This window comes from Erinaceus europaeus, chromosome 17, assembly GCF_950295315.1.
Source record: "Erinaceus europaeus chromosome 17, mEriEur2.1, whole genome shotgun sequence".
NCBI classification, from domain to species: domain Eukaryota; kingdom Metazoa; phylum Chordata; class Mammalia; order Eulipotyphla; family Erinaceidae; genus Erinaceus; species Erinaceus europaeus.
Window position 1 is genome coordinate 2,891,442 of NC_080178.1, and position 24,502 is coordinate 2,915,943.

Sequence of the window (24,502 nt, forward strand, 5' to 3'; positions counted from 1 at the left end):
GCGGGTTTAGCACATGTGGCACAGAGCGCAAGGACCGGCGTAAGGATCCCGGTTTGAGCCCCCGGCTCCCCATCTGCAGGGCAGTCGCTTCACAGGCGGTGAAGCAGGTCTGCAGGTGTCTGTCTTTCTCTCCCCCTCTCTGTCTTCCCCTCCGCTCACCATTTCTCTTTGTCCTATCCAACAACAATATCAATAATAACTACAACAATGAAACAACAAAGGCAACAAAAGGGAATAAATATTTAAAAAAAAAAAAAAAAACCAACAGAGGAGGCCAGTCGGCAGGTCAGAGCCCTGGCCAGCAGGCCCCAGGCTTCACCACTGACTGTCCCCACAGGCACAAGAAGAACCAGGAGGCTGTGCAGCAGCTCCGGGGCCGCCTGCGTGACAACCGTGAGCAGCAGCGCTTCTTACAGGACTGTCACGAGGTGAGGCCCCGTCCCCGGGCGTCCCCGGGCGTCCCCTCATGCTGCCGAGCCAGGTCTTCCTGCCATACCCTCCCTCTTGGGGCCCTGAGCAAGTGTCACCTGAGCAGATGAGCCTTCCAGAGCTTCTCCCCAGATGCACCCGCCATCCGCCACCCGCCATCCCTGGGTCACCCACACCCACCCTGGGCCGCCTCCTCGGTCCCTCTCACGCCGCTCCCGCCTCCCTCCTCCATCCCGGCGCAGCTGAAACTCTGGATCGACGAGAAGATGCTGACGGCCCAGGACGTGTCCTACGACGAGGCCCGCAACCTGCACACCAAGTGGCAGAAGCACCAGGCCTTCATGGCCGAGCTGGCCGCCAACAAAGACTGGCTGGGCAAGGTGGACAAGGTGAGCGGGGAGGGGACAGGAGGGCCAGCCCCCCAGCCCCCACGCAGGACCAGGGTGCTGGTTTGTGGTGCTGCTGGGGATTGAACCTGTGACCTTTGAATCACAGGCATGAAAACCTTTTGCAGAACCATTCTGCTGCTGTCTCCCCAGCCCCAGGGTTTATTGCAGGGCTGAGGGTCTAGCAATGGGTAGGGTGTGTGCCTTGCCTTGTGCACAGCCTGCTCTGGGCCCCAGCACTGAGCAACAGCACGGGGCACTGTGGGAGGCTCCCTGCACTGGAGGAAGCTTTGATCCCACAGTGTCTTTCTTCCTCTTCCCTCTGCACAGTCTTTTTAAAGTTTTTAAAGAATATTTACTTATTTATTTTCCCTTTTGTTGCCCTTGTTGTTTTATTGTAGATAGTGTTGTTATCGATGTCATTGTTGTTGGATAGGACAGAGAGAAATGGAGAGAGGAGGGGAAGACGGAGAGAGAAAGATAGACACCTGCAGACCTGCCTCACCACTTGTGAAGCGACTCCCCCGCAGGTGGGAAGCCAGGGGCTCAAACCGGGATCCTTACGCTTTGCACCACGTGTGCTTAACCTGCTGCGCTACTGCCGACTCGCACTTTTTTTTTTTTTTTTAATTAAGTAATAGGGGAAAGAGAACCAGAGCATCACTCTGGCACATGCAATACTGGGGATCAAACTCAGGACCTCATATTTGAGAGTCCAAGACTTTATCCACTGAGCCACTTCCTGGGTCATATTCTATACGTTTTAGAGACAGGGAGTATGAAGGAGAGAAAGAGAGATCACACCACCACTCCACATTTATTTATTTATTTATTTATTTAGGGTAGAGAAAGAAGTTGAAAGGAGAGGTGGAGAGGGGCAGGAAGAGAGGAAGACACACACACACACACACACACACACACACACACATTCACTCTGCTTCATCACCCATAAAGTTTCCCCTCTACAGTCGGGACTGGGGGCTTGAACCCTAACTAGTCCTTCCACACTGGCACCAGGTGCACCACCACCTGATCCCACACCGCTCCACCATTCACAGAACTTCCCCCGGTGCCTTCCATGGTGTTCTCATAGAGCGCGGGGCTCAATCCCAGCAGCTCATGCACGGCAGTGCTCTACCCACTGAGCCATCTCTGGACGGCAGCACAAGCGTGTTGATGGACTTGGAATTTCTGCCCATGCTCTGGGTCTCTACTGCCTGGAGGCCCAGGTCGGCTCCAGGTCTGGAGAGCTCAGGAGTGCCCCCTCTCTCACCCACCCCCCATACCACTGACCCCTTCTTTGTCCCCCGCCTCCCCTCCCTCCCAGGAAGGGCGGGAGCTGAGCCTGGAGAAGCCGGAACTGAAGGCCCTGGTGTCGGACAAGCTGGAGGCCCTGCACCAGCGCTGGGACGAGCTGGAGAGCACCACGCAGGCCAAGGCGCGCAGCCTCTTCGATGCCAACCGTGCCGAGCTCTTTGCCCAGAGCTGCTCCGCCCTGGACAGCTGGCTCGAGAGCCTGCAGGCTCAGCTGCACTCCGACGACTACGGCAAGGACCTCACCAGCGTCAACATCCTGCTCAAGAAACAGCAGGTGCGCGGCGGGCGGGCGGGTGGGCGAATGGGCAAGGCCGAGCTCCGGAGACCCAGGCGGGGAACCATCTTGGACCCCCCCCCCCAGGGGCCTGGAGGCCGTGGACGGGGGCCACTAGTAAGAGAAGTCTGAGCTAGTGGAAGGTGGGAAAGTGCCAGAGGGGGTAGGAAAGCCTGAAGCAGGGGGTCAAGAACGTTTTTCGGGCTGGAGAGCTAGCTCAGTGGTCAGACGTGTGCCCTGCTGGTGCGTGAGCCGGGATCAAGGCCTGGCTCTCCACATGGGAGCAGCATGGCTGGGAAAGAAGCTTCCGGGCTGCACTGCCCGTCTCCCTCCCTGCTGAATATCTGAATGAAAGAAGTTTCTGGAATGCTGAAGTTGCTTATGCGCTGTGCCAAGGTGTCACTGTTTTTTAGAAGATTTTATTTATTTATTAATGAGGAAGATAGGAGGAGAGAGAAAGAACCAGACATCACTCTGGCACATGTGCTGCTGGGGATTGAACTCAGGACCTCATGCTTGAGAGTCCAAAGCTTTACCACTGCGCTACCTCCCAGACCACTTGTTTTGTTTTTTAACCACAGCCCTGATCAGCTCTGGCTCTTGGTGGTGATGGGGATTGAACCTGTAACCTTTGCTTTGGTGCCTCAGGCATGAAAGTCTTTCTCTCCCCCCCCCCCATAACCATTATGCTATTTCCCTAGCTCCCACCAAAGTTTTTTAAAAGAATATTTTTAGGTGGGCATAATGGTTATGCAAAAAGACTGTCATGCCTGGGGCTCTGATGTTCCAGGTTCAGTCCCCCCCCCACCGCCATAAACCAGAGCTGAGCGGTGCTGTAGTAAAAAGTGTGTGTGTGTGTGTGTGTGTGTGTGTGTTTATTCTTTAGGTAAAGGCAAGGTAGACGTTGAGGTTCTTTCCCAGTGAGTCAAAGCAGCCACAGACCAGAGGAATGACTGCAACTTTGTGCTGAGAAATCTTATTCTTTTTTTTTTCCTCCTCCAGGGTTATTGCTGGGCTCGGTGCCTGCACCATGAATCCACCGCTCCTGGAGGCCTTTTTTTTTTTTCCCCCTTTTGTCGCCCTTGCTGTAGCTTCGTTGTGGTTATTATTATTGCCCTTGTTGACGCAATTCGTTCTTGGATAGGACAGAGAGAAATGGAGAGAGGAGGGGAAGACAGAGAAGGGGAGAGAAAGATAGACACCTGCAGACCTGCTTCACCGCCTGTGAAGCGACTCCCCTGCAGGTGGGGAGCCGGGGGTTCGAACCAGGATCCTTACGCCAGTCCCTGCGCTTTGCGCCACATGCGCTTAACCCACTGCGCCACTGCCCGACCCCCGAGAAATCTTATTCTTTTTTTTTTTTTTTTTAATTTTTTTTTTAACTTATTTTATTTATTTATTCCCTTTTATTGCCCTTGTTGTTTTATTGTTGTAGTTATTATTGTTGTTGTTGGATAAGACAGAGAGAAATGGAGAGAGGAGGGGAAGACAGAGAGGGGAGAGAAAGATAGACACCTGCAGACCTGCTTCACCGCCTGTGAAGCGACTCCCCTGCAGGTGGGGAGCCGGGGGTTCGAACCGGGATCCTTATGCCGGTCCTTGTGCTTTGCGCCACCTGCGCTTAACCCGCTGCACTACAGCCCGACTCCCAGAAATCTTATTCTTAAGAGGCCTGGAGACAGTTCACCCAGTGAAGTGTGTGCCGTAATTACCATATTGCAAGGCTCTAGGTTGGAGCCCTGGCACCAGGGAAGCACCGTGGATGTTGGGAGCAGTGCTGTGGCATCTCCCCCATCTCTCTTTCTCTCCCTCTTCTTCCTCAAAAAAAAAAAAAAAGGGATGAAGGAAGGAAAGAGGGAAAGGCAAGTCTAGGAAGGCCATTCGGTGGTCGCATCACACATTTGAGCCCCCAGCACCTCATAAAAAGCATGTATTTACCAAAACAAGTGGGGTGCTGGGCTTTTGCATCCCTTCTAGAGAAGACAGGACTGGCAGGTGGTGAGAGCAGTCCCCCACCCACCCAGGGCTGAGGCGACCACCCACAGAAGGAACACTGTACTCTTCCCGCACCCAGGCTGCGCACCAGAACCTGCCCCACCCCCACCGGCATGGACAGAGGCCCCCTGGGTGGCAGAGACCCTTGTGGGGGTGTCCCTGGCCAGAGCAGCCTGCAGTTGGGAAGACACAGTTGGCCCCCCAAAGCCACCCCTGGAATAGCTTACCCAGTGGTGGGGGCTGGGGTGGGACTCAGTGATTCAGCCCGTGTTGTGCATGTGTGAGGCCCCGGCTTCCATCCAGAGCTCTGAAGGGGAAAGAAAAAGTTAATTAACGAGTTAATTGAAACCTGGGCCCAGCAGCTGGGGAGAAGGCTTAACTGGTAGAACACAGGATTACATGCCTGACACTGCTGGTTCCACCCGAGGGGCCACTGCACTGGAGCGATGCTTTGGCTTCTCTCTCTGTCTCTGTCTCTCTCGCTCACCCACAGGGAGCACTGCCTCGCATGACATCATTAAAACAAATCTCTCAGAAAGTTGGGGGGCTGGAATTCAGCTCGCCCAGTGAGTGCCACTTGAGCACAGGAGTCCCATTGCTTCCCAGCGCTGTGGGGTCTCTCCTCCCTCTTTCTCTTCGTCTCTCTCCATCTCTGTCTCCATCTTAACCTAAAGAGAGGGGGAACGATAGAGACAGACAGAGACTCTGCGAGGGGCAGTGGAGTCCTGCCAGGCACAGAGACTTGGGTGGGGGGGGGGTGAGAGAACAAGGAGAGAATTTTTGTTTTGTTTTGTTTTGTTTTTATTACCAGAGCCCTGCTCAGCTCTGGCTGATGGTGATGCTGGGGATTGAACTTGGGACCTCAGAGCCTCAGGCAGGAGATTCTTTTGCAAAACCAGCTATGTCCCCTGCCCAAGAGGAAGACTTATTTATTTATTACTGTTTATTCCCTTTTGTTGCCTTTGTTGTTTTATTGTTGTAGGTATTATTGTTGTTATTCATATCATTGTTGTTGCATAGGACAGAGAGAAATGGAGAGCAGAGGGGAAGACAGAGAGGGGGAGAGAAAGACAGACACCTGCAGACCTGCTTCACCGCCTGGGAAGTGACTCCCCTGCAGGTGGGGAGCCGGGGGCTCGAACCTGGATCCTTACACCGGTCCTTGCGCTTTGCGCCACGTGTGCTGAACCCACTGGGCTACCGCCCAACTCCCAAGAGGAGGTTTTAAAATAAGAGTTGGTTTAATTGGGTCCAGGCATGTAGCTCAGTGACACAACACATGTTTTGCATATGTAAGGTCCTGGGTTCAATCCCCAGCATCACCAACACAGAATGAAATGGGGGGGTGGGGGAGGGGGCAGAGAAGGAGAGGTGCATTGGGCCGTGGCGTCCATCCTCTGCCGATGCTGGACCCGTGATGGCCCTTTAGCGCCCTCTACCGACAAGTCCTGGCATTGCACCAGCTGCCCAAGGAGGATTGTGTGCAGGGAGGGATTCATTCCAAAGCTTCAAAGGAGGGAAAGAGAGGTGGGCTGGGGTTGAGAGACACTGCCCCCAGCTCTGCGTGTGTTGAAGTCGGGGCTGGAGAGCCAGGAGGAAGTGCCCTTCCTGTCCGAAGGCAGCCATTGCTCACGCCTTGCCCCTGTCGCCAGATGCTGGAGCGGGAGATGGCCGTGAGGGAGAAGGAGGTGGAGGCCATCCAGGCCCAGGCCCAGGCGCTGGCCCAGGAGGACCAGGGTGCGGGGGAGGTGGAGCGCACGTTCAGGGCCGTGGAGGAGAAGTTCCGGGCCCTGTGCCAGCCCATGAAGGCCCGCTGCCAGCGCCTGCAGGCCTCTCGGGAGCAGCACCAGTTCCACAGGGACGTGGAGGATGAGATTGTGAGTCCCCGGGATGGGACGGGGTGGGGGTGGCTTCCTTCCTGGCTGGGGGTTGGGGGCGCACACGGCGTAGTTTCTAAGAACCCTGCTGGCCAGATCTAGAGACACCTGCTACGGCCCCTAGAGCCCACCACCGACACTCCCACACACCCTTTCTCTGTTTTGATTGATTAGATATTGGTTCACAATATTATAAGGTCATTATAAGATTGGGGGCAGGGGGCCGGGGGCCTGTTGCTGGAGCACTCAGTGGAATACACATGTTCCTGGGAGTCGGGTGGTAGCGCAGCGGGTTAAGCACAGGTGGCGCCAAGCACAAGGACCCCGGAGTAAGGATCCCAGTTCGAGCCCCCGGCTGCCCACCTGCAGGGGAGTCGCTTCACAGGCGGTGAAGCAGGTCTGCAGGTGTCTGTCTTTCTCTCCCCCTCTCTGTCTTCCCCTCCACTCTCCATTTCTTTCCTATCTAACAAGGATGACAGCAGTAACAACAACAATAATAACAATGGTAAACAACATTGGCAACAAAAGGGAAAAAAATAAATAAATTTTTAAAAATACACGTCTTCAGGGCAGGCGGTGGCGCACCAGGTTGAGCACACACATTGCAGCGCACAAAGACCTGAGTTCAAGCCCCTGGTCCCCACCTGCAGGGGGAAAACTTCACAAGTGGTGAAGCAGGGCTGCAGGTGTCTCTCTGTCTCTCTCCCTCTCTATCTCCCCCTCCCTCCCCTCTCAATTTCTCTCTGTCTCTATCCAACAATAAAAATAAATATATATACAAAAAGAACTTGGGTTCAAGCCCTTGGTCCCCACATTCAGTGAGGAAGCTTCAAGAACTGTGAAGCAGTGCTGTAGGTGTCTCTCTGTCTCTCTCTCTCTCTCTCTCTCTCTCTCTCTCTTCTTTTATGCCTCCAGGGTTATCGATAGGGCTCGGTGCCAGCACTATAAATCATTGCTCCTGGTAGCCATTTTTTTTCATTTTATTAGATAAAAGAGAGAGAAATTGAGAGGAGGTAGAGATAGCAAGGGAGAGAGAAAGTCACCTGCAGACCAGATTCACCACTTCTGAAGCGTCCCCCTGCAGGTGGGAAGCGGGGCTCGAACCCGGATCCTTGCACTTAGTACTCCGTGCTCTTAACCGGGCGTGCCATTGCCCGTTCCCCCTCTTTCTCTTTACATCTCTCTCCCATTTCCCTCTAGGTTTCTCTATGTATAGCCAATAAGTAAATAAAATATTTTTTTAAAAAAGATTTGGGGACGTGGCAGAGAGATAGTTCAACAGGGAGGTGCCTGCGTCTGCAGATGGCGCCCTGGCACGGCAGGAGAGGAGAGAACTACATGGTGGAGGGAGTTTCGGTGCTGTGGAGCCTCCCCTGTCTCTCTCTGTGGCTCTGAATAAAGCAAAAGTGGCCTGGAATGGGTAATCATGCATGAAGAAAAGGAAGGAAAGGAGGGAGGGAGGGAGGGAGGGAGAGAAGGAGGGAGGAAGGAAGGAAGGAAGGAAGGAAGGAAAGAAAGGAAGAAAATTAGGAGTACATTTTCACACCCACGTTCCTGTGTGCACATGTGCTATCACTGCCCCACCACCCAAGCTTCTGAGCCTCCTCCATCCCATCAGATGACGCCCGCCTAGTCCCCTCCTCCTCCTCCTCCATCCATCCATCCCATCAGATGACGCCCGCCTAGTCCCCTCCTCCTCCTCCTCCATCCATCCATCCCATCAGATGACGCCCGCCTAGTCCCCTCCTCCTCCTCCTCCTCCTCCTGCCCACTCAGAGCCACCATAGTCTCTACAGAGTCAGAAGTATCAACTTGGTTATTATTTGTAGACTTATTTTAAAAAGTTGGACTAGTGATTTGATAACGGCTCACAGGAGTGCCAGTTTACAGGCATATAGTTCCACAACACACCTATCACCAAAGTTTTAGTAAACACCCTCCTTGCCCACCCCTCCCAGGTCACTGGGTTGAACCGCCTAGATTCCATATGCAAGCGAAACCATCCGCTACTTGTCCCCAGCGGTTCACCCAGCAGCAGTTCTCCCCACTCCGTCCTGAATGATGCATCGTCCTTTTTAATGGCCGAGTAGTATTCCATCGAACATACACCCCCACGCCTTCCTGGTCCGGTCATCTGCGACGGGCATCTAGGCCTTGTCTCGGGAAACGTGACCAGTGTGGCAGTGAGTGCAGGGCGCAGAAATCCCCGCCATTTAGTGCTTTCCTGCCTGAGCGTTGCAGGGGCGACCAGGTGTTTCTGTCTATTCTGACCTCCTGTTTCTCACCCAGCTGTGGGTGACAGAGCGGCTGCCCATGGCCAGCTCCACGGAACACGGCAAGGACCTGCCGAGTGTCCAGCTCCTCCTGAAGAAGAACCAGGTGAGGCTGCGGCTGCGGCTCCTCAGGCCCTGACACGTGGCCCGAGAGCCACACGGCGTTGCCCCCTTTCCTCAGCTCAGGTGGGCTGGGGGTCCCGGGGGCCAGGGGGACTGAAGGGTCACCTGCATCACTACCTCAGTCCAGAAAGGGAGCAGGGCTGACAGCTCAGCAAGTCGGACCCGGACGTTACCACACTCAAGGCTCTGGCCTCGATTCCCAGCACCACACGGGAGCAGCACTGGGGGAGCAGTGTTATAGTCTCTCCTCCCCCCCTTCTGTATCTCTCCTTTCTCTCTTTTTCTCCCTTTCTTCTCTTCTTAACCTCCATCTCTGTAAGTAAAAAGAATTTTAAAATTGGGCTGGGAGGAGGGGGGATGGATAGCACAGTGGTTATGCAAATAGACTCTTGTGCCTGAGGCTCTTAGGTCTCAGGTTCAGTTCCCCGCACCACCATAAGCCAGAGCTGAGCAGGGCTCTGGTGTTTCTCTCTGTCTTTCTCTCTCTGCATCTCTCTCAAAAATATAAATAAATAAATAAATAAATAAATAAATAAATAAATAAATAAAATACTTTAAAAAATAAATAAATAGGGCTGGGAAGGCCACTCAGAGTAGGACACATGCATGAGGCCCTGCCTCATTCCCGTGTTAAGAAAAATAACAAGGGGCACAAAGCACAAGGACCGGCGTAAGGATCCCGGTTCGAGCCCCGGCTCCCCACCTGCAGGGAAGTCGCTTCACAGGCGGTGAAGCAGGTCTGCAGGTGTCTGTCTTTCTCTCCCCCTCTCTATCTTCCCCTCCTCTCTCCATTTCTCTCTGTCCTGTCCAACAAATGACCACATCAATAACAACAGCAATAACTACAACAACAATGAAAAACAACAAGGGCAACAAAAGGGAAAATAAATATTTGTTTTAAAAAATTTAAAGATAAGGAAAAAAAGGGGGGTGAGTGGTAGTGCACCTGGTTGAGCGCCCTAGCTACAGTGTGCAAGGACCTGGGTTCGAGCCCCCAGCCCCTACCTGCAAAAGGAAAGCTTCAAGAGTGGTGAAGCAGGGCTGCAAATGTCTCTCTATCTCTCTCCCTCTCTATCGTCCCCTTTTTCTGAATTTCTCACTGTCGCTATCCAACAATTAGATAGAGATAATAAAAAATGTTAATAGCTCAGCAGGGAGGGCACCTGCCCTGCTGTGTTGAGACTCAGATTCAGCGCCCAGCCACCGCAGCACTGGGGGGGGTGTCTCTTTCTGTCTGTCTCTCAACCTGGAAACGCCAGCCCAGAGCAGCGACGCCCCAGCCACGACCACAAATCCTAATAACAGCAATAATAAAGAAGGGAAGAGGGTGCGAGGGGCTGCATGCTGAGCAGGTGCACAGGCACGGCCCCGCGAGCCCCCCACCCCCACGCCACCCCTGCACCCGCAGACCCTGCAGAAGGAGATCCAGGGCCACGAGCCGCGCATCGCCGACCTCACCGAGCGGCAGCGCGCGCTGGGCGTGGCGGCCCCCGAGCTGGCCCAGCTGCAGGACATGTGGCAGCGCCTGGGCCGCGAGCTGCAGCTGCGGGGGCAGCGGCTGGAGGAGGCGCTGCGGGCCCAGCAGTTCTACCGCGACGCCGCCGAGGCCGAGGCCTGGATGGGCGAGCAGGAGCTGCACATGATGGGCCAGGAGAAGGCCAAGGTGAGGGAGTGGGAGCCCCCGCGGGGAGTGCCTGCCCCACCCCGGACGTGGGCGCCTGAGCCCCTGCCGCCCGCGGCCCACAGGACGAGCTGAGCGCCCAGGCCGAGGTGAAGAAGCACCAGGTGCTGGAGCAGGCGCTGGCCGACTACGCCCAGACCATCCGCCAGCTGGCCGCCAGCAGCCAGGACATGATCGACCATGAGCATCCCGAGAGGTGGGACGACAACTCCCCAACTTCTGGGGAGCTGAGGGAGAGACCAGACTAAGTACACGCGCTACCTACCGTGTGCGCGAGGACCTGGGCTCAAGCCCCCTGTCCCCACCTTCGGGGCGCGGGGCAAGCTTCATGAGTGCTGAAGCCAGTGCTGCAGGTGTCTCTCATTCTGTCTCCTTCCATCTCTCTCCCCCAGCCCTCTCAATTTCTAGCCTATCAAAATTAAGTTAAAGGGAAAGAAGTGGGCAGCCAGTGGCAACCCTGGCTAAGTGCGTGTCTTACTGTGCACAAGAACCTAGGTTTAAGCACCCAACCCCTCCTGCAGGGGGGAGTTACTCGAGCAGTGAAGCAGGGCTACAGGTGTGTCTCTCTCTCTCTCCCCCTTCCCTCAATTTCTGTATGTCCTATCAAACAAAAAAAAATATGATAAAGTTGGGGGGGCAGCCAGCGGTGCAGCTAGTTGAGTGCACCTGTTACAGTGTGCAAGTGTTGTTGTGGCGGTCTGGTGTCGGGCTGCACCGCGGAGAAGAGAGTGGACGTCCAGAGCAAAGGGGTACACAAATCTTTATTACAGGATGGGGGGGGGTTTGGTTCAGACCACGTGGAGCCAGCCGGCAATGGCCATCCCCACTACCTGACCACGGGGGGAGAGAGGGGGCGAGATCTGAGAGGGGGAGCTGAGAGCCCAGAGAGAGCGAGGGGGGGGGGGTTGAGGGGGCTTTTTACTGGGCGACAACCAGGGGTGACGTGTGGGGCCAGGACTGGTTGAAGGGGGCACTGCTAGGATTTCGCGGGGCGTAGTAAAACCTGGGAGCGGAGAGTTCAAGCCTCTGGACCCCCAGCTGCAGTGGGGGGCCAGATTCACAAGCAGTGGAGCCAGGCTTCAGCTCTCTCTCTTTCTCCTCCCCTCTCAATTTCTTTCTTCTTTCTTTTTTTAATTTATTTATGTTTTCCCTCTTGTTGCCCTGGTTTTTTATTATTGTTGGAGAGGACAGAGAGAAACGGAGAGAGGAGGGGAAGACAGAGAGAGAGGGGAGAGAAAGACAGACACCTGCAGACCTGCTTCACCGCCTGGGAAGCGACTCCCCTGCAGGTGGGGAGCCGGGGGCTCGAACTGGGACCCTTGTGCCGGTCCTCGCGCTTCGTGCCACCTGCGCTTAACCCGCTGCGCCACCGCCTGGCTCCCTCCCTCTCAGTTTCTGTCCTATCAGACAAAGTTCAAAACCTGAAAAAAGAAAGCTGGGGGGAGCAGGGGTTTGGGGAACAGTCGGGGGGGGCTGCTGGGGCAGAACCCATGGCCTGAGCGTTCCCGCCCACCCCTCCCGCAGCACGCGGCTGTCCATCCGCCAAGCGCAGGTGGACAAGCTGTACGCGGGCCTGAAGGAGCTGGCGGGAGAGCGGCGAGAGCGCCTGCAGGAGCACCTGCGTCTGTGCCAGCTGCGCCGGGAGCTTGACGACCTGGAGCAGTGGATCCAGGAGCGCGAGGTGGTGGCGGCCTCCCACGAGCTGGGCCAGGACTACGAGCACGTGACTGTGAGCGCGGGAGCCGGCCGGCCCCACCTGAAGCGGGAGGGGGCCGCAGGCGGGTTCCATCTTCCTGGGTGTGTAGTTCTGAGGGTTGAGTTTGAGGATCGTGCAGGAGGGTCCACCCGGTGGTGCACCTGGTAGAGAGCACACATCACCATGCCCAAGGACGTGGGTTCGAGCCCTGGTCCCCACCTGCAGGGGGAAAGCTTCACAAGTGGTGAAGCAGAGCTGTAGGTGTCTGTCTTTCTCTCCCCCTCTCTGTCTTCCCCTCCTCTCTCCATTTCTCTCTGTCCTATCCAACAACAATGACAACAATAATAGCTACAACAAAAAAAAAAACAACAGGGCAATCAAAGGGAATAAATAAACAAAAAGAAAAAAAACAACCAGGGCAACAAAAGGGAATAAATATTTTTTAAAAAGGAATATATAGAATATACAATTCACATATATATGGAAGAAAGTAGAAAGGGAGGGAGGAGGGAAGGAGTCACGCTGACAGGAGATGAGGCTCGAGCCTCAGTGTGGCTGGCAGTGACCGACCCATTGCCAGCGTGGAAGGCAGGGGCGAGGCCTGGACCACAGTTGGGGCTGCCCTTTGCCCAAAGGCCAAAGTCCCAAAGGCCAAAGTCCTGCCCCCCCACACCTCAGCTGGGGGGTCCGGTCACGAGCAGGGGCAGCTGCCCTGTGGCCCTGGGGAGGGGTGTGGGGTGGGGGGCCTCACAGCCTGGCCCTCAAACCCCTCCCTCCCTCCCCCCTTCTGCCAGATGCTGCGGGACAAGTTCCGCGAGTTCTCCCGGGACACCAGCACCATCGGCCAGGAGCGCGTGGACGGTGCCAACGCCCTGGCCAACGGGCTCATCGCGGGGGGCCACACCGCCCGGGCCACCGTGGCCGAGTGGAAGGACGGGCTGAACGAGGCCTGGGCCGACCTGCTGGAGCTGCTGGACACGCGGGGCCAGGTGCTGGCGGCGGCGCACGAGCTGCAGCGCTTCCTGCACGGGGCGCGCCAGGCCCTGGCCCGCGTGCAGCACAAGCAGCAGCAGCTGCCCGACAGCGTGGGCCGCGACCTCAACAGCGCTGAGGCCCTGCAGCGGTGCCACTGCGCCTTCGAGCATGATATCCAGGCCCTCAGCGCACAGGTCCTGCCCTGCCCTGCCCTGCCCTGCCCTGCCCTGCCCTGCCCGGGGAATGGAGCTCGGCTGCAGCCTGCTCCCTGTGTGTGTGTGTTTGTGTGTGTGTGTCTGTGCGTGTGTGTGTCTGTGTCTGTGTGTCGGCTGCAGCCTGATCCCCCTGTGTCTGTGTGTCGGCTGCAGCCTGATCCCCGTGTGTGTGTGTGTGTGTGTGTGTGTGTCAGCTGCAGCCTGCTCCTCGTGTGTGTGTGTGTGTGTGTGTGTGTGTGTGTGTGTGTGTGTGTGTGTGTGTGTGTGTGTGTCTGTGTCTGTCTGTGTGTGTCGGCTGCAGCCTGATCCCCGTGTGTCTGTGTGTGGGCTGCAGCCTGATCCCCGTGTGTGTGTGTGTGTGTGTGTGTGTGTGTGTGTGTGTGTGTGTGTGTGTGTGTGTGTAGGGGTGGGAAGTGTTCCCAGCACAGGCTCTCTTTCCGGGGGACATGTAAGCCGCCATGCTCACGTCCTTGGTGACAAGCCTCCTCAGTGACCAGTGGCATTTTCACATAGGCCCAGTGTCTACAAGATGCTTTTTATGTTATTATTTATTTATTTTAGATACAGAGAAATTGAGAAGGGAGAGGGGAGAAGAGAGAAAGAGAGAGAGACCTGCAACACTGCCCTACTCGTGAAGCTTCCTGCCTGCAGGTGGGGACGTGGGGCTTGAACCCTGGTCCTTGCACACTGTAATGTGTGCACTCTGTCAAGTGCACCCCCACCTGGCCCCTAGAAGATTCTTTTTCCCCCTTCTATTTTATTTGATAGGACAGAGAGAAATTGAGAGGAGAGGGGGAGCTCGAGAGGGAAGAGAGACATCTGTAGCTCTGTTCACAGCTCATGAAGTTTCCCCTATAGGTGGGGACAAGGGGGCTTGAACCCTGGTCCTCGCACACTGTAGTGTGTGCACTCTGTCAAGTGCACCCCCACCCACCACCTAGGAGAGTCTTTTTTTATTTTTTATTATCTTTATTTATTAGATCGAGACAGCCAGAAATCCAGAGGGAAAGGGGTGAGAGAGAGAGAGAGAGAGAGATACCTGCAGCCTTGCTTCCCTATTTGCAAAACTTTCCCTCTGCAGGTGGGGGCTGGGGGTTTGAACCCAGGTCCCTGTGAACTATACAGCATGTGTGCTCCACCAGGTGCACCATCACCTGGCCCCCTAGAATATTCTTCTTTAAAAGATGTATTTTGGATTCATGGGTTGAAGAGACACTCCTACCTGGGGAGTTGGGCGGTAGTACAGCGGGTTCAGCGCAGGTGGCGCAAAGCCAGGCTTGAAGCTGGCGGTTTTGTTGTTGTTCAGTGATACACCAGGAAATAAGCCCAGCATGGCCTAATTTTTTAAAAAAAAACATTTATTTTTTAAAGCATTTTTATTTTATTTATTTTCCCTTTTGTTGCCCTTTTTTTATTGTTGTAGTTATTGTTATTGATGTCGCCGTTGTTGTATAGGACAGAGAGAAATGGAGAGAGATGGGGAAGACGGGGAGAGAAAGACACCTGCAGACCTGCTTCGCCTGTGAAGCGACTCCCCTGCAGGTGGGGAGCCGGGGGCTCCTGATGCCGGTCCTTACACTTTGCGCCACCTGCGCTTAACCCGCTGCACTACCGCCTGACTCCCAAAACATATTTATTTATTATTGGATAGAAACAGTGAGAAATTGAGAGGGGCAGGGGAGATAGAGAGGAAGAGAGAGATATACCTGCAGACCTGCTTCACCAATCGTGAAACTTCCCTCCTACAGGCGGGGCCCAGGAACTTGAACCTGGGTCCTTGCACACTTAAGGTGTGCGCTTAACCAGGTGCCCCACCACCTGGCCCCTGGCCTAATGTTTTTTTAAGTTGTTGTATTATATTTATTTATTTATTAGAGACAGCCAGAAATTGAGAGGGAAAGGGGAGAGGGGGAGGCTGGGTGGTGGCGCACCTGGTTGAGCACACGTTACAATGCTCAGAGACCTGGGTTTGAGTCCCCAGTCCCCAGTTGCAGGGGGAAGGCTTTGCGAGTGGTGAAGCAGGGCTGCAGGTGTCTATCTCCCCATACCCTCTCAATTTCCGGCTGTCTTTATCCAATTAATAAAGATAATAAAAATTTAAAAAATAAGTAAAAGCCTGCCCAGCCCCCTGAGGTGTCTTGACACTGCAGTAAAGTCTGAACACACGGAAGATGTGCAGGATACCTTCCCGCTGCAGCCAGGAGGCCCTGCCTTCCACGGGCAGGTGTGGAGGGGCCTCACGTCCTGGACACGGGTTTGATGCTTATCTGGCTGCCAGCCCTGTCAGGGGCAACGTGCTGGCACACCCAGTGGAGCGTACATACTACCATGCATGATGACCTGGGTTCAAGTCCCAGCTCCCCACCTGCAAGGGAGGAAGGTCTGCGGGTGTCTCTGATGCTCTCCCTCACTGTCTCTCCCACCCTCTTAATTTCTCTCTGTCCTTTCGAATAAAATAGAAGGGGAGGAGTGGCCATTTCAGAGGTTTGCCCCTCCCGCGGTTGGTCACCAGCCACCAGCCCACCCCCTGCCCCTCGCCCCCACCCCCAGGTCCAGCAGGTGCAGGACGACGGGCTCCGGCTGCAGAAGGCCTATGCGGGAGACAAGGCCGAGGAGATCGGCCGCCACATGCAGGCGGTGGCCGAGGCCTGGGCCCAGCTGCAGAGCAGCTCCGCCGCCCGTCGCCAGCTGCTCCTTGACACCACCGACAAGTTCCGCTTCTTCAAGGCCGTCCGGGAGCTGATGCTGTGGATGGACGGGGTCAACCTGCAGATGGACGCCCAGGAGCGGCCTCGGTGAGACCACAGCACCCGGGGGCACGGGACGGGGGTGGGGGGAAGGGCTGGGCCAGCCAGGGGGGCAGTGGGTGACACAGTCTCGGTGCCCCCAGGGACGTGTCCTCTGCAGACCTGGTCACCAAGAACCACCAGGGCATCAAGGCGGAAATAGAGGCCCGGGCCGACCGCTTCTCTTCCTGCATCGACATGGGCCAGGGGCTGCTGGCCAGGAGCCACTATGCAGCTGAGGAGGTGGGTGAGGCTGGGGGCGCAGGGCCAGCCCTGGGACGACCTGAGGCTGGCTTCTCCTCTGCTTACTCTTCTCTCTGAAGAAATCTTTTACTCTCCTCCTCGCGCCTGTTCAGAGAGTCCTCACAGTCCATCTTCTAATTCCCTTATTAATTGATTTTTCTTTATTTGGGGATTAATGGTTTACAGTCGACAGTAAAATGTAATAGTTTGTACACCTGTAACATTTCTCAGTTTCCCACAGAACAATTCAACCCCCACTAGGTCGTCCTCTGCCATCATGTTCCAGGACCTGAGGCTCCCCCACCCCCACTCGAGAGTCTTTGACTTTGGTGCAATACACCATTATTTCTTTATTTATTTTCAACTTTTATTTCTTTATTTTTATTTCATTTTACCAGAGCACTGCTCAATTCTGGCATATGGTGGTGCAGGGGATTGAATTTGGGACTTTGGTGCCTCAGGCACGGGAGTCTCTTTGCATAACCATTATGCTATCTACCCCCATCCCCAGTCCCTTTTTCTTTTTTGAATTATGTGTGTGTGTGTGTGTGTGTGTGTATTGTGTGTGTGTGTGTGTGTGTATTGTGTGTGTGTGTGAGAGAGAGAGAGAGAGAGAGATAGGGGCCAACCAGGATCAGCACATCATTCTACTATTGATGTTCTACTTGGTAATTTTCCCTCTAGTTTTTTTTTTTTTTTTAATATTTATTTATTTGCTTTTGTTGCCCTGGTTGTTTTATTGTTGTAGTTATTCTTGTGTCGTCGGTGTTGGGTAGGACAGAGAGAAATGGAGAGAGGAGGGGAAGACAGAGAGGAGGAGAGAAAGACAGACACCTGCAGACTTGTTTCACCATCTGTGAAGCGACTCCCCTGCAGGTGGGGAGCCAGGGGCTCGAACCAGGATCCTTACGCCGGTCCGTGCGCTTAACCGCTGTGCTACCGCCCGACTCCCTTCCCTCTAGTTTTATGCTGAACTCAGGGTCTCTGCATTCTGCCCGCTGAGCCACCTCCCCAGAGTCTCCTCTCCCACCCCCAACTTGATGTCAGAAATCACTGACTCCCCCAACGTCTATCTGGGGGTGGGGGGCCTGGGAAGGCCACACTGGACACTCACTGCCTCTCACCTCTGCCCCCAACCCAGATCTCCGAGAAGCTGTCGCAGCTGCAGGCTTGGCGCCAAAAGACAGCTGACAAGTGGCAGGGGAAGATGGACTGGCTGCAGCTCGGTGAGGCCCGTGGGGCCAGGGAGGGGCCGGGGAGCCCGGGTTGGGGGCACTGCCCTGCGTTCCTCTGAGCCGCCGTGTGCCCGCAGTTCTGGAGGTGCTGGTGTTCGGCAGAGACGCGGGCGTGGCGGAGGCCTGGCTGTGCAGCCAGGAGCCGCTGGTGCGGAGCGCGGAGCTGGGCTGCACGGTGGACGAGGTGGAGAGCCTCATCAAGCGGCACGAGGCCTTCCAGAAGTCGGCGGCGGCCTGGGAGGAGCGCTTCAGCGCACTGGAGAAGCTCACCGCGGTGAGCGCCCCACGGCACCCTTCTCCCATGGGCCCGGGCCACAGTCACTGCGCCAGCACCTCCCCCGCATGCGCCCGCGGTGCCCACGGCTTTGGCGGCGACCGGCTCCCCTGGGCAGGCCGGGAGAGACCATGTTCCCCACTGCCGCTGCCTGTCTTTAATGCAGAGCCAGAGTTCAGACCCAGGGACTTCGGCGGGTAATTTCTTTCTTTCTTTTTTTAATTTATTTTTTAATTTTCCCTTTTGTTGCCCTTGGTGTTTTTTTTTATTGTTGTTGTAGTTACTATTATTGTTGTTGATGATGTCGTTGTTGTTGGACAGGACAGAGAGAAATGGAGAGAGGAGGGGAAGACAGACAGGGGGAGAGAAAGACAGACACCCGCAGACCTGCTTCACCGCCTGGGAAGCGACTCCCCTGCAGGTGGGGAGCCGGGGGCTCGAACCGGGATCCTTACGCCGGTCCTTGGACTTTGCGCCACACGTGCGCTTAACCCTCGTCAGTTTTGGCTATGGTGTTGTGGGGGATTGAACCTGGGACTTCCAGAGCCTCCGGCATGGGAGTCTCTTCACATAACCATTACACTGTCTACCCTCATCCTCTTCTTTAATTTCTCCTTGCTCTTTTTTTTTTCTTTTAGAGATGTATGGGGGGGCGGGCGGTAGCACACTGGGTTAAGCACACATAGTGTGAAGCACCAGGAGCAGCTCAAAAATCCCGGTTCGAGCCCCTGGCTCCCCACCTGCAGGGGCATCGCTTCACAAGCAGTGAAGCGGGTAAAAAAAAAAAAAAAAAAGATGGTGGGAGTCGGGCGGTAGCACAGCAGGTTAAGCGCACGTGGCACAAAGCGCAAGGACTGGCGTAAGGATCCTGGTTCGAGCCCCGGCTCCCCACCTGCAGGGGAGTCGCTTCACAGGCGGTGAAGCAGGTCTGCAGGTGTCTGTCTTTCTCTCCCCCTCTCTGTCTTCCGCTCCTCTCTCCATTTCTCTCTGTCCTGTCCAACAACAAGGACATCAGTAACAACAACGATAACTCCAACAACAACAAAAAATATATATAAACAAGGGCAACAAAATTGGAAAATAAATAAATAAATAAATAAATACAAAAAATATATATATATGGCTTCCAGGATCAGTGGATTCATAGTGCAGGCACCAAGCCCCAGCAATAACCCCGGAGGCAAAAAAAAAAAAAAAATGTATGTAAGACTGGGGAGATAGCAACATGGTTCTACAGAAAAAGACTTTACTGCCTGAGGCTCTGAGGTCCCAGGTTCAATCCCCAGCATCCTCATAAGCTAGAGCTGAGCAGGGCTCGGGGGAAAATAAAATAAAAAGCATTTATTAGAGAGAGAATGAACCAGAGCACCACTCTGATACACGTGATGCTGGAGATCAAAGTCAGGGCCTCTGGCTCTGAAGCCTGACAGTCTAGCTTCTGCGCCACGCACCGCCTCTCAGACTCTGTCTGTAAGGTCTGTTTACTGCACGTGAGCCGGAGGGAGAGAGTTTCACCTGACAGAGAAAGAAAGAAAGAAGCAGGAACACAATCCAGCCACGCAGTGGCGCCTGGGACTGAAAGGGGCTGCAAGTATGCAAGGCCTGCACCCTCCTAGCTGAGCTATCCTCTTGGCTGTTCAATTTTTCTTTTCTTTTCTTTTTTTTTTTAGAACAAGAAAGCGAGAGTAGGTTTGAAAGAGAGCAAAGCACTGTCCCACCATGCATGGAGCTCTCCCCGCTGCTTCCATAGGGTGCAAGGGATCGAACCCAGGGCCCCAGACATGCAGGCAGGGTGGTCGCACTATCCCGGAGCCACCTTCCTGGTGGCTCCCTCTAGGCCACCCTCTAGGACGGGCAGCTCGGAGACCCTGCCACTTTCCCCGTCCCCCTCGATGGACCTGCTCTGACCCCAGAATGTTTTGGCAGCTGGAGGAGCAGGAGAAGGAGCGGAAAAGGAAGTTGGAGGAGGAGGAACGCAGGAAACAGCCCCCAGCTCCAGAGCCCCCCACCAGCCTGCCCGCGGGAGACCTGGTGGATGGCCAACAGGCTCCCAACGCTTCCTGGGACGGGTGAGAGCCGGGACGCTTGAGGGTGTGGTGGGGGGAAGCTGGGCTGAGCACCCCAGGACTCTTTATCCAGGGTCCCCTCCTGCCATTCCAGAAGCCATCCCCGGCTTCCAGCATCCACGCAACCCGCCAGTGTGAACGGAGTGTGCACAGACACAGAGTCCCCGCAGGTGAGCCGCCCCCTCACTGCACCCCATGAGAATACCCCCAACACGCACACACACACACACACACACACACACACACACACACATGCGCACAGTCACACACACACCCTCACAGCCTCTCCTCTGTCCTTGCAGCTGCTGTTGGAGCAGCAGAGCCTCGAGCAGGGCAGCTTCCCGGAAAGGCCTGTGAGTGTCTCCCGGAAGCCTGGGGACATGCGGCGGGCGAAGTGGAGGTGGAACCCTGGGGGTGGCCAAGGGCAGAGGTACCAGCTGGGGAGGCCCTCTGGCTTCCGCCATCTTCCCCCTGACACCACCCTTGTCCACCCCCTAGGGGTCTGGTGCCGGGGATGAGGCCAACGGGCCACGAGGGGAGAGGCAGGCCCGGGCTCGGGGCGCACCCCCCGCCGCCATGCCCCAGAGCAGGTCATCCGAGTCTGCCCGCCTCGCCACCCTGCCCCCGCGGGGCCCTGAGCTCTCTGCCCAGGAGCAGATGGAGGGCCTGTTGTGCCGCAAGCAGGAAATGGAAGCCTTGGGCAAGAAGGCGGCCAACAGGTAGTGGGTCTTGGGTGGGGGCTGTGCATGGGAGGTGGGGCGCTCGCTGAGCCTCTTCCCAGCTTATGGCAAAGGCCTGCGTCATACCAGCTGAGCTGTCTTCTCAGTGGGGGAAGCAGGCCCACAGCGGGGTCCCAGGCAGGGTCTGGAGGGAGGTGAGCCCAGCAGAGCTGTGCTGTGCTCCAGGCCCCAGGTTCCAGCCGCAGCACTGAGGATGGTGAGGCCACACTGTGGTGTCTCTCCTCTCTCTGTGTCAGTAGACAGATAACCAAGAAAAATGGGCCGGGGAACATGCACACACGGCCCGGGCTCACTGACCGGTGCCACAGAATTTGATTTTTAAATGGGCACGGAAGTGGTTCAGCAGGTAGAGCGCGCCTTCCTGTGAAGGAGGCTCTGGGCCGGAGCCCCAGCACCACATAGGAGCACCATCAGCAGCACTGGAGAAGCTCTGGATGACAGAGTGGTGCTGTGATGTGTCTCTTCCCCGTCTCTGTCTCTGAGTTCAATAATGAAAACACCAGTGGCCCAGGGAGACCTCTCAGAGGTGATATTACACATGCAGGAGACCCTGAACCATATTAAATAATGGGAGGGGGGCCAGGCGGTGGCACACCGGGTTAAGTGCTCACATTACAGTGCGCAAGGACCGGGTTCAAGCCCCTGGTCTCCATCTGCAGGGGAAAAGCTTCATGAGTGGTGAAGCAGGGCTGCAGGGGTCTCTCTGTCTCTCTATCTTTCCCTCCCCTCTCAGTTCCTCTGTCTCTATCTAGAAAAGAGAGAGAAAATGAGAAAACAAATAAAAAGGGCCGGAGGGAGTGGTGGGTTCATTGTGCAGGCAGTGAGCCCCAGTGATGGCCCTGGTAGCAGTAACACCACATCACATCAAAAGCGGCCTTGGCAGGGAAGCCTAGTCCACCCAGGCCGGCCCCGGGTCCTGCCCCCCCAGGCGGCTGGTCAGCTGGTTGCCTGTGCCCCGTCCCTCCCAGGTCCTGGCAGAACGTGTACTGCGTCCTGCGGCGGGGGAGCCTGGGCTTCTACAAGGATGCCAAGGCGGCGAGCGCGGGCGTGCCCTACCACGGAGAAATGCCGGTCAGCCTGGCCAGGGCGCAGGGCAGTGTGGCCTCCGATTACCGGAAGCGCAAGCACGTCTTCAAACTGTGGTAGGAGCGGAGCCTGGGGCTTGCAGGGGCCCGGGGAACAGGGGTGGCTCTCGGGCAGCCAGAGCTGGGGGTCCACACAGAGAGGGCAGCGGCACCCAGTGCAGACCCGATGCTGACGACACCGCCTGACACAGCCCAGGGTGGGTGCTGCTGGGTGTTCCCCTTCCCGGAGCCCGCCCCTCGAGCCAGCCAGCAGCAGGCGTGGGACTCGCCTTGGCCACTGTTGCCAGCTGGCCCGAGTCTGCACCTGCACAGACTGGGATCGTCAGCCCGCGTAGACCTGGCCGTGCGAGCAGCGTTTTCTTCGGCCGGGCCTCTGGGTGCCAGTGGCGGGCTTCTGCCAGTGCTGACCCACCCGGTCCTGATTCTCAACTCTCTCCTAACAGCTTACAGGATGGAAAAGAATATTTATTCCAGGCCAAGGATGAGGTGAGCCAGCCCCTTCCCCTCCTTTCTTAGAACCTTTCAGATACAGAGCTCCCAGGGGGCTGGGTGGTGGCATGCATAGTACCATGCTCTACAACCTGGGCTCAAGCCCCTGCTCCCCACGTCCAGGGGGAAAGCTTCACGAGTAGTGAAGCAGACGTGCAGGTGTCTCTCTCTCTCTGTCTCCCTGTTCCCTCTCAGTTTCTCTATTCTGTCAAAGCCACTGAGTGGTGGATTCGTGGTGCTGGGATAAGCCCCAGTGATAAACCTGGTGGCAACAAATCAGTTCATTAAAAGCCGTAAATACAAAGCCCCCTTTCTCTCCTCTCTCCTCTCTCTCTTAGAAAACATATTTATGAGAACTAGGCAACGGCGCACCTGGTTAAGCACTCATGTTACAGTGCATTAAGATCCAGGTTCAAGTCCCCACCTGCAGGGGGAGGGGTTTTCATGAGTGGTGGAGCAGGGCTGCAGGTGTCTCTCTGTCTCTTTCCCCCTCCCCTCTCAATTTCTATCTGTCCAATAATAAATAAATAAAGATTTAAAAAGAAAGAAGTAAGTAGAGCAGATATATTTATGGAAGAAGGGTGGGTGAGAGAGATACCAGAGCATCACTCCGGCCCATGTGGTGCCGGGACTAAACTCAGGACTTGATTGTGAGTTTTTTTTTTTTTTTAATTTTTAAAAAATATTTATTTATCTATTCCCTTTTGTTGCCCTTGTTGTATTATTGTTGTAGTTATTATTGTCATTGGCCAGGACAGAGAGAAATGGAGAGAGGAGGGGAAGACAACGGGGGAAGAGAAAGACAGACACCTGCAGACCTGCTTCACCGCCTGTGAAGCGACTCCCCTGCAAGTGGGGAGCCGGGGGCTCGAACTGGGATCCTTATGCGGGTCCCTGCATTTTGCACCACCTGCGCTTAGCTTAACCTGCTGCGCAACCGCCCGACTCCCGTGATTGCAAGTTCTGTGCTCTATTGCGCCACCTCCTGGCCACCCACTCTTCTGTTTACTTCTCTCGGCGGAGCCAGGGCCTCCCGCAGGCGCGCGCTCACTGCTCTCGGTTGCTTTTCCCTTTACTCTGTCGCCTGTGATGCCGGGGGCTGAACTCGAGACCTCATGCACCCTCTGTGCCACCTTCAGGACCGCTGTGGTCCTGACCTAGAAGGGGCCTTTCTCTCCACCCCATCGAGATGCAAGTTCTCCTGCCTCCTCGGCTTCCTAGAAGCTCACCCTGGTCTCTCCCTCCCGCCTCTGCAGGCCGAGATGAGCTCCTGGCTGCGGGTGGTGAACGCAGCCATTACCGCTGCGTCCTCGGCCTCAGGAGAGCCAGAGGAGCCCGCCGTGCCCAGTGCCCCTCGGGGCATGACCCGAGCCATGACCATGCCCCCCGTGTCCCCCGTCGGGGCAGAAGGGCCTGTGGTGACCCGCAGCAAGGACGGCCGGGAGCGCGAGCGAGAAAAGCGGTTCAGCTTCTTCAAGAAGAACAAGTAGCTGCAGGGGTGGCGACTGCCAGGCCGGCTCCGCCCTCTGTTCAGGAAACTGCCAGGGACCCGTGACAGGGCCCACGCCCTTGTCAGGACACTGCCTGCTGCTAGGGTCTGTTGCCAAGGTCACCCCATCACCAGGAACTGTCTGGGGGCCAAGCCAGGGCCTCCCGGGCAACCCTTCTCTTCTGCTATTTAATTCCAGACTGGTGGTGGGACCCAGGCGACCCCACCCACTCCCCCACCTGCCCCTGTTCCCTGGCCTTCCACCTCTGCCCTCCACAGGGTGGACAGTCCCCCCCCAGCACCCTCCACACTGGCCAGGCCATGCAGGAGTGGCTGTCCCCGCCTCGAGGCTTCACCACCCACTCTCTCCTCGCACCCGGGGCCAGCCAGGAACCTCTCTGAGCTGAAGCAGGCCCTGGGGGCAAGGCAGCTAGCTGACCGTGAAGCCCCCTTCCCCACCTACCCTGACTAAGCAGCCTTCCCTCCAGCCCCTCAGAAAGGCTTCCAAGCGGGAGGGGTTGAGAGGGTGGCAGCTTCGGCCCTGAGTCTGGCCCAGGAGGTGATTAAACAGCTCAGCTTCCCTCCCTCCCTCCCGCCTCCCGTGTGGTGCCTGCTTTGCCTGCCATGCTCTGCCCTCGCTCTCCGAGCTTGAAGCACCACCCGGGTCTCTCGGCTCAGGGCTTCACGAGTCACAGCCAGTGGTGTGTTGGGCCGACCAGTGTGAAGCCTCTTCTGATTCACTGTGCAGTGCTGGAGATGGAATGGCGTCTCGACCACTGAGCCACCTCCCTGGCCCACATTCTCAGTTTAGTCATTTCTGTTTGCAGTGCACCGTCGGAAATCAGCCCTGGGGT

General features: G+C 56.1%; 1 protein-coding gene across 1 annotated transcript; it reads left to right on the plus strand.

The window, feature by feature from the left end:
• Positions 1-5: 5 nt before the first annotated feature.
• Positions 6-24,234, plus strand: LOC103109664 (spectrin beta chain, non-erythrocytic 2; the record flags this gene model as incomplete). The annotated part of the gene is made up of 20 exons (XM_060177366.1): positions 6-428; positions 672-818; positions 2,143-2,406; positions 6,054-6,278; positions 8,568-8,657; positions 10,083-10,337; positions 10,421-10,551; positions 11,880-12,084; positions 12,846-13,220; positions 15,792-16,036; positions 16,132-16,270; positions 17,412-17,496; positions 17,583-17,779; positions 19,706-19,848; positions 19,940-20,015; positions 20,148-20,198; positions 20,344-20,564; positions 21,554-21,727; positions 22,114-22,156; positions 23,416-24,234. Coding segments are annotated over 20 exons (3,723 nt in total), but the record flags the coding sequence as incomplete, so codon positions are not given.
• Positions 24,235-24,502: the final 268 nt, after the last annotated feature.